Genomic DNA, 9,251 nt, shown 5'->3' with positions numbered 1-9,251 from the left:
TTGATTACGCGTTGAACAGTGAAGCAAAGTTGTGCGCAGCTATATGAAAAATAGTCGACTGATATGCCATCTGAAAAAGAACATACAACGCCGTATCATTATCGTATCTTGTCGCTCATCAAAAAATTCTTATCAATTTCAAGATTACATTCGTCTTGCCAAGACATCGTAGATATCGTATTTTCGTCCGATTAATCACTTTCGCGTTTATTTCGGCATTCAGCTCTGATGAATCATCAGACTTACGTTCATTCAGGTTTTCATTAATTGCACCACATAGCATGGCAATGTCACCAAACTCGGTATGCGCTAGTCTAGTCTTTTTATGCGTCATTGCAGTGTCATTATGAGGAAAGTCAGCGGCGGATATGCATCACTTGAGCCCCGTTAGTTGGCGCAGGCCCTGGACCTAATCGCGCGCAGTATCGAGGGAGGTAAGTATTCCAGGAATTGCCGGGCTTATCACTCTCCAACTCGCTCGCCGAAGACGAGAGTCAGATACACTGAGAGCGAGTGAGACAGAGTTACTGCAAGTCTGACTCAGAATTATTCAAATATGATCGTGCTTGATACCATTTTTCATCGCGGGGACCTCCGTAATTCGATTAAGAGAATTTCGAAATTATAAAGTGGGATATATAAAACTTTCATGTGCCTTATTTCGGTGAGACATTAGTAGGTGTGTCATTATCGATCACGAGTGTAAGCAACGCGGAGTCTAGACGAGCTCAGTGCTCCCAACGACTAGTTACCATTTTCATGATGAATTTTTTTAACTTGTATTTATATATTTTAAAAGCAAAAAGTAATTTTGAAGGAATTTGAACGTTAGAAATGAAAACAAAAATAATAATAGCTTCAGTTCTTTTTGTTATGGAGACAAACTTATGAACAACGTCTTTTCAATATAAGTATTGGTACCTACTATTTTTCAGAATGAATGTTAGACGAATCATTTTTTTGAAGTATTGTGAGGTTAATATTTTGTTTGACTGCAGCGCCAAGTCTGTGCGTAGATTTTATCAAACGGACACATCGGTTGACAGGAATTATCGTGCATCTTTTATTACTTTATATCTATATAGAGGCTAATTCAGACACGCCGAGTAGTGTGTGGACACTAAAATTTAGTCAAGCAGTTTAGTAAAACAATGGTAAATTACTAAATTATTCGCTACTCGACTAAATTACTAGATGTGTCTGTTCCAGCCTTAACTCACTGATATTCCTTTTTAGTATTATTGCCTTAGCTAGATCAGTCCACGGCATTTCGATGGCATCTATTAAGTTTGAAAGACCTGAATTGATTAAGCCGATAACGACCAAAGCGCACAGCAAAAATTGTCAACTTTTAGGTGGAAGAAAAGGTCATGTATTAAAATGGCCGGCACAAAGTCCGGACTTAATACATATGTCCGCCAGTGTATATAGGGTGTTTATAAAAAAGTGGGGCATTTTTTCGAAATTGGTTCTACTCATCAAAATAATAAGAGTTGGTATACGGATATGTCCTTTAAATACCACTTTAGTAGACGTTTTGGACCCGTGTTTAATGAAATATTAAAATGCTTATACAACAAATAAAACTAATAAATAATAGTAGTTTAGTTAAAACTACAAAACTAAGCATTATTACTAACTTTTTTTTTATTATTTTGATGAGTAGAACAGATCCTAAAAAAATGTCCCATATATTTATGAACACCCTGTATATATACCGGAGTTTTAAAAATAACATTTTCAACAAGACATTATCTTAATCACATTTCCGGTGAAAGGCTGTAAGATATTTTTTGTTCCGTTCATTATAACGTAAAGATTCGTATAATTCAGTCTACATTTATTAATTAATTCTTCAGGAATTTAAATTTCATCTTCTGGCCACCATCTTTCAATTGTTATAGGTAGAAGTTATCAGATTATCTCAAAAGTCTGCGTATTCCCAGGGCCGGCTTTAAGGTAGGGCAGGTGGGGCGACCGCCCGGGGCGCCAAATCTGTAGGGGCGCCGCTGTATGCGTTCATTCATTTATATCTGTTTGGATTCGTTAAGTAGAAAACTGCTAATTGATTTTCGTGCCCTTGAGAGGAGGCATGATAATCTTGCCCGGGGTGCCAATATGGTAAATTCGGCCCTGAGAATTTCGTAGAACGCAGTTGTGTTTCCATCATTTGCTTTATTTTTCAAGCATCAGGTCAGTATCTTCAACAGTGAACGAAATTTATCCTAATGCATGCTTTATGGATGCAACAAATCCGTAAATGCTACGCAGACTGCTAATATTACTAAACAGTATTTATTTGTTTCATTTTTTAATTTCACTGACTTATTTACGTACAATAGAAGATATTAATAATAATAATAGAAACTGCAGCTAGTACATTTTTTAACTCAAAACCTATTTAATTTTTTGAGCGAGCCACCGACCAGTAAATCGATGGCAAGAAGTCATTGAAAATGAAGGAACTTAATAATTAAACTTAGTTCGTCATTTGTTTCTTTTTGTAATAAAGTTAAAAAAAAACACACGCAAAGGCTTTTAAAATAACGTTATATTTTTTATATGAACGAATGTTTTTATATGAAAATTCCAGTTTAACGCATATTCCGTTTATTTTCCGAAATCAATTTCCTCGAACGCAAGGTCACGTGCGACGCATTTTATTCTACAGTCTCGGCTAGTTTCCTTAAGAGGCATCCCTCCTCTCCTGGAGTGTACCATGTAACTATACAGTCTTATACATTTGAATATGCGTGCTAAGTAGTACATACAGCCGATACAGATCTCAAATAATTAATAATTTCGCTTTCTAAGTGATTTTTTTCAAGATTTCAGCCGCGGATTACCTTCGAAGAGGAAACTTTTCTGAGTAATCCGAGCATCTCGATTTCTCTGCAGAACATCGTGATAAAGGAAAAAATTGTCGGAACAACAGTGCGATAATCGCGTTCAGATTACTTACGTGTTCGATGTCACTTCTCAGAAGTCCCCCGTTTAACGTCACTGCTCTCCCACCTTCGAGGCAACGAGCCCACTTCGGTGTATGTTATGCATCTACGGTTAGAAAATTTGAGGAGTGTGAAAGCGGCGTGAACGCAAGTCAGTAGTTGGATTTCGCCGTGCTACCACCACGCCGGTCGCTGCAAGTTACGTATAGTGTACAGTCGTCTTAACCGCAACAGGTACGTGTACTCGAAACCGAAGTGAATTACGCGATGAATAATCTTATTGATCAAAAAATCGAATCCCAACTTTCGATACCGACGAACGAATATCAGATTTCTTTGAGCGATTTCTGCCGTGACAAATTAGTGAAGTGTTTATGTCTTTAACGAAGCTTTTAATGGGTGACTAACCATTTGGGGATTCCCTTCTATTTTCACTTGAATCAACGACCGTTTAGAAATGTTTCCGGTACAGTTTACTTGTGTCTGCAAGCGAGCGCTGTAGTCGAGTAGATGGTACCGCGTGCCACGTGAAATATCGCGCATCTCGAGGCGGAAAAAGTGTCCCAACAAAGCAATCGCGGCATGGAAATTTCTCGGTGCGGCCTCGCGTTGCATTTATAATAGAGAGTGACAACCAAAACGGGATTATTGCGTTAGAACGAATTGTCGCAATCGAGGGGACAGGAATTGTTTCATATTCCCAGTGGAACATTTTGCAATTGTGTAACTACCTACATTAATTACATATGCGATTTTATGAAATTCGCGCACGCAGATTTCTAGCTACGACAGCTACCAGCATTTTCAAATATCGTACTCGTGTTACGGTTGCCAGCAGAATCGTATTTCATATGAGGCGTGGCACGAGGCGTATTAATCCCTATGAAATACAGAACCAGAAGGGCGACTGGAAATATTGCTGACTAGTTCCTGCAAAATTATCCTCCATCGCGTTTAGTGTGTCGTAAACATATAACCAGGTACTAAACCCGAGCCTTGCAAGCTGTCCGGAGTACGGGCGCTCAATATATTTTTATTATTCCCAAACTGTCGTCCCATCATTTACGATTCGTGCGTGTTCGACAGAAAACAAAGCGCAGACAATCGTGTGTACAAATTCTCGGTAGATACGGGTAATCCCAGCTGCCCGCTACTCATCGTCACGCTTTTTTTCTACGGTGTCAGTTTTCAAAATGTGCATTACCTGCCCGCGTAGTCGCGAACAGTGAATTGTAAACACGCGAACTCTACGTTCAGCGCGTTCGTAAACACGATCGCGCGTCTGCTTTCAATCGATCGATAACGTCGTGCCCTCTACAGAAATTCATCTGATTTCGTCAATTTTTAAGCGTAAGGTCGATACGTTGGTGCAAGCTCGGTACGTTGTCGTGATACATCGAGAGTTCACAGTTATACATCCGTTTCCAAGCTAATCCCGTATCAGTTTCTTATCGCTTAATGCGATAAGGATGAGTAGCGATAAGCTGGAAAAATTGTACGAACTATCGATCTGGTTGTAGCGGTTAGTTCTTGGAATTAATTTCGCGAAGTGGTGTAAAATTAATTAAAAGGATAAAATGCGATAATATCGTTTGGAACGTTAAATTGAGTATTTCGACGAGGAAAAAACGATGCTTCGTGGCGTCGTCATCGCGGATATTTCCACGAAGGTCTCTCGGGTCACCGTCTGTGAAAGCCTCCCTTGGTTTATATTGTACTTGTAGTTACATATTGGTGTATACTTGAGGGTTATAGCAATATATAAAATTGCTATAAAACCCCTGTGAAGTCATCTGCGCTTTCTCTTTTACAAGGCCCTCCTTGACCTTGGGCCTAAAGGCGAATTTACAATTGTTTCACTTTGGGTGTGCATCGCGAATAATTCATCCTGATTCGTCCGTAGTGAATGTGGGAGGTGTAAGCTGCTGTAAGCTACTTATAATTGTTCAATGGTGGAATTCGATGCATTAGTTCTGAAAATGTTGGATTTAGTGTTCATCATCATTTGTTATTGGACACGTTTAGACTTGCCCACTGGACATTCATTTCATCGAAAGTAGAGCTTGACTTTACTAAATGCGGATGAAAACAATTTTTACACCGTTCACTGTCGATGAATCATCCGGGATGCACATCTAAAGTGAAAAGTTTACTTTCCCCTTTTTTTCAACTCTCGCTGAAAGTGACAAATCGATAATCGATTTTGTTTGTCTTCTTCGGTGGAATCCTATCTGCGTATCAACGGTAAGGCTGCGGTTATACGTCCGTATTCGGACGACGAGCTAGTCAGCTTAAAGGTCTGCGCACACGTATCAGTTCCGTGTCAGTAGAAGACATCCTCTACGCCCCTCTTCTTCTTACCACTGACACGACGGAACGGTTCTGACACGGAACTGACAAGTGTGTTTAGACCTTAATTCAGCCCATGCAACAGCGGTCCTTTCTCTCGTCCGTACGTCCATTGCCTTTTATACATAATTGTGAAAGACGATATCAAAGAATAAATTAATGGGACAGTTGAACTAAGGCTTAGAGCATATATACATGGAGGTCTCATGGCCTATGTCTCCTGTGCTTAGAGCATATATTACATTGCCTTATGTTTCCTGTTCTCGAAACTGTTACCAACATCACGCGAGAGAGAAAGACATGTGCGGACTGGTGCGAGAGAGAGAGACAAGTATAGAGTCCTAATCGACCGCAATGCGCATGCGCCGATATCGTGCGAGAGAGAAAGACGTCGTGCTAGCGAGAGAAGGACGGTCGATTAGGACTCTATACTTCTCTCACTCTCGCGTGATGTTGGCGACAGTTTCGAGAACTAAATGAGACCTCCATGACTATATGCTCTATGGATGTACAGAGTCGGTACGTGAAGGGTTAGGGCGCCAAATCTTTTTAGCCCAGGGCGCTCAAATTTGTTAAGACGGCCCTGGGAAGCAGGATAAATATAGAAGAGAAAGGGCATTGTTTTTTATACTGTTTTCACCGAACGATTTCAGGTTTCAACCTCAGATCTGTTTCCACATCACAACTTTAACTTTTTCAGAGCAGAATAAGGTGCGATGCGGCGTCGTTCCGATCTCGCACCTGTACATATATGTATATAGAGAGATTTACACTTATCTTAATTTTTACAGCAGTGTTTTGTCACATCGCACGACGCCGCATCGCTCGTCTGAGTTATGGTCCTGTTTAATCAGAACGTGATGTTCATTTCCAACTTGTGAGAAAGTAGTATATTTGGGACTGAAGTGAAATTTTTCTTCTTATGTTACAGACATCCCAACAGACGTTGCAATGGAAAAAGGTATGCCACCAAGTTCACCACCACCAGCTGGTTTCGCGCCAGGGCCGGCTTACGGCGGACCACCCATACCACCGCCAATGTATACCGAAGGGCAACCAAGTATGTATATACAGGATGATCCATTTAACTGAGGAACCGCGAGAACAAAGGCCTGCGTCACTTGCGCGGCCATTTTTAGGCAATCACTTCGACGTTTGTCATCGGGCCAGAGTTCGACGTTTTTCGAATAAATTTTAATTTCAAATTTTAAATTTAAATCTTCGAATAAAAAATTTCGAATAAAGTGAAGTTATTCAAGTATAACAAATAAATTTTTATTCCAATGAAATTATATCATTCTGAGACTCAGACTCAGGGGAAACCCCCACGCAAAAACCCTGAGCAAGGCTTTGGTACATACAAAATACAATTTCTTCTTTAGGACAGGGACTACTTGACCATTCAGCTGTTCTCGCGCGCGCGGGGGTTCACAGTTCATGAATAACCCTGTATGAGAAATATTGAAATCGAAAATATCGCAACGTCGTTGGTTGCTGGCTACCAGATACGAGTAGTCGGGAAGTCGGCAAAGTGCAAGCACGCGTAAAACGAGTTAATGAAACCTGAGAAACGACGATTAAAATTCAAAAACATTTATCCCGTGGACCCTCAGCTCGAGCTCTCAGTCGCGGACAATTCTACACTAGAACTCTACATACTCGGTGGCGGATTTGAAGATTTAGCGCTCCTTTAATTTAAAAGAGTCGAGACAATTTCAAAATTAATTCAATACGGCAACTCACATATGAGTCATTCGCTGCATGAAAAAAAGTGAATTGTTTTTAACCCCTTGTCGGACTTTGACGAGTCGACTCGTAATAACAATGTCAGACCAAATAACAAGTCAGAATCATGATAACAATGTCAGACCAAACATGAACGTCACGAGTGAATAATACTCGTGGAATTTAGTTTGGGTCAAACATTAATGTCGCTACTGAGGCTCGTGGTGTCAAGTTCAGGCCAAACATTAGTATCGCAAGTAATACTCGCAGTGTCAACTTCGGGCCATATATTTGGCATAAAAGCTAAACAATAGCACGTGTCGCAAGCGTTCTCGCGCATCACTTTTTTGTCGAACTTATTGGTATATACGGCAAGAGGTTAAGGTCGTCTCAAGCTTCTGTGTTTAAAACTTTTCCAATTTCTTTCGCTCAAAATCTGTTGCCCGTCAAAATTTGTCGCTCCCCAAAATTTATTGCTCCTCAAAATTTGTCGCTCCCGAAAATTAGTCGCCTCCCAAATCAGGCAACTATTACTCCATGTGACGAAATGTTGAATACACATTACTGACTCAACAAATGATTTTCCAGATATCGTTTACGTATCAAGCCTACAATTCGGATCTGAATCGCAACATTTAACTTGCCCACATTGCCATGCCAGTATCACTACGTCAGTACAAACCGAGGCGAACTCAAAAACTCATCTGTTTGCACTACTTATTTGTGTTTTGGGGTAATTACATAATAATCGTCACTCATAATTGAAGTCTTTGTAGAAAACACTGTAAGTCCCAAAATTGAAAAAAAAAATTTTATTGAAAAATATTCTACGAGCGAATGGTAATACTGTAGCATAGAATTTAATTTTTGGCACTTACAGTGTTTTCTGCAAGGACTCTTCAATTGTATTCATTGCACAGACTGTACCAAAGGCATGCGTCAATGTCGCATCTATTTATGTTTGAAAGAAACATAAGCCACGAACATTGAGCCTTCTTATCATAGCTTTTACATTGCTACGATCTGAATTCAATTTATAGCATTGACACGCGCGCTTGAAATAGCCTGTGTACATTTTGTGTTTTGAGTGCATCGCTTTTAACAAGTGTCTAATTGCGTTGACGTTAATTTTCAGAGGTTGGTGTTGCGCACCTTGCCCTTACTGCATGGACAGCTGTTTAGTGAAGAAACATTACTGTCCCGCGTGTAAAGCATATTTAGGAGAATCGACTAATTAAGTGGACGCCAAGGCATGAACAAGTACTGCCCAGCCCATCGCGTTCATATATTTTATATACATGTATAATCAAGACATGACATCGGAAATGTAGATGATTCTACGAGCTTTGTACGCGTATATACATATTCCACGCCTATGCCATACGCGACCATAAGTCAGAAAGCGAGACAGAGAATGACTTTGAGTAACGGCAGTGTACGATGGAAGCATAAATTTAATTGTATATTTCACAATCACAGGCATTTGTCAAAGTCCAAGTTTACTGCACTCCAAGTGCAAGTGTCCAATTAATCTCGCAATGAGATTAATTACTGTTTCATTCGTATTTCCTGAAACATTATCTCTACTTAATGTAAGAATATAAGATTAAATTGCTATTAATGCGTTTGTATCATATCCTGGAAAATGTTTGCAGTTAATATTGTACTATCATTTTGTATGTACATTAAACCTCAGGAATGATTTGAACACGCCCAATGTTCCTAGAAAGTGTAAATGCAATTTTGAATTATCTTAACCCTGGTGGAAATAATCTTTAATGTTAAATATTAGGGGTGGGTTCGAAGATAAATTTTTAGATTCTCGAAACTCGAAACCAAAAGTTTGTAAGGCGCCGATACTCTCGTAACTTTTGAAGCTCAAAACTCTCAAAAGTTTCGATGCCCGAAACTCTTAAAACTTTCGAAGCTCAAAACTCTGAAAACTATCGAAATTCAAAACTCTAAAGATTTTCGAACCTCAAAACTTTCAAAGTTCGAAACTCTCAAAATGCGTGGAGTGAAGGACGCATAATGAACAGACCGTGTTACCGGTCGCTCCTGATTTTGTAACTTTTAACTGTGATAGTAGTGAACCCTTAGTTTAATTGTATATATGACTCTAAGCGGTTTTGTATTGTTCATACGCTGCACCAGTTGTTTGTGGCCTAAGGAGCTAGCTGCTGTGTGTTTCTTTCTGAATTTCTTCTAATCTTTCGAAGCAAGTGTTGC

General features: G+C 39.7%; 1 protein-coding gene across 1 annotated transcript; it reads left to right on the top strand.

Annotated features, from left to right (window-relative positions):
* Positions 1 to 3,041: 3,041 nt before the first annotated feature.
* Positions 3,042 to 8,730, top strand: LOC143375665 (lipopolysaccharide-induced tumor necrosis factor-alpha factor homolog). Its single transcript, XM_076825022.1, has 4 exons — positions 3,042 to 3,182; positions 6,229 to 6,357; positions 7,611 to 7,755; positions 8,158 to 8,730. The coding sequence occupies exons 2-4, from the start codon at positions 6,249 to 6,251 to the stop codon at positions 8,258 to 8,260; spliced, it is 357 nt and encodes a 118-aa protein (XP_076681137.1). The 5' UTR covers positions 3,042 to 3,182; positions 6,229 to 6,248; the 3' UTR covers positions 8,261 to 8,730.
* Positions 8,731 to 9,251: the final 521 nt, after the last annotated feature.

Source organism: Andrena cerasifolii, chromosome 1, assembly GCF_050908995.1.
Source record: "Andrena cerasifolii isolate SP2316 chromosome 1, iyAndCera1_principal, whole genome shotgun sequence".
Classification (NCBI taxonomy): domain Eukaryota; kingdom Metazoa; phylum Arthropoda; class Insecta; order Hymenoptera; family Andrenidae; genus Andrena; species Andrena cerasifolii.
Note: the sequence above shows the minus strand (reverse complement) of the source record. Positions and strands in the feature narration are given on the sequence as shown.

Bases quoted from the DNA above. Each gene is read 5' to 3' on its own strand.
- LOC143375665 (XM_076825022.1), top strand. From the start codon at position 6,249: ATGGAAAAAGGTATGCCACCAAGTTCACCACCACCAGCTGGTTTCGCG. The intron at 6,358-7,610 runs GTATGTATATAC...ATGATTTTCCAG, and splicing joins GTATACCGAAGGGCAACCAA to ATATCGTTTACGTATCAAGC. The intron at 7,756-8,157 runs GTAATTACATAA...GTTAATTTTCAG, and splicing joins CTACTTATTTGTGTTTTGGG to AGGTTGGTGTTGCGCACCTT.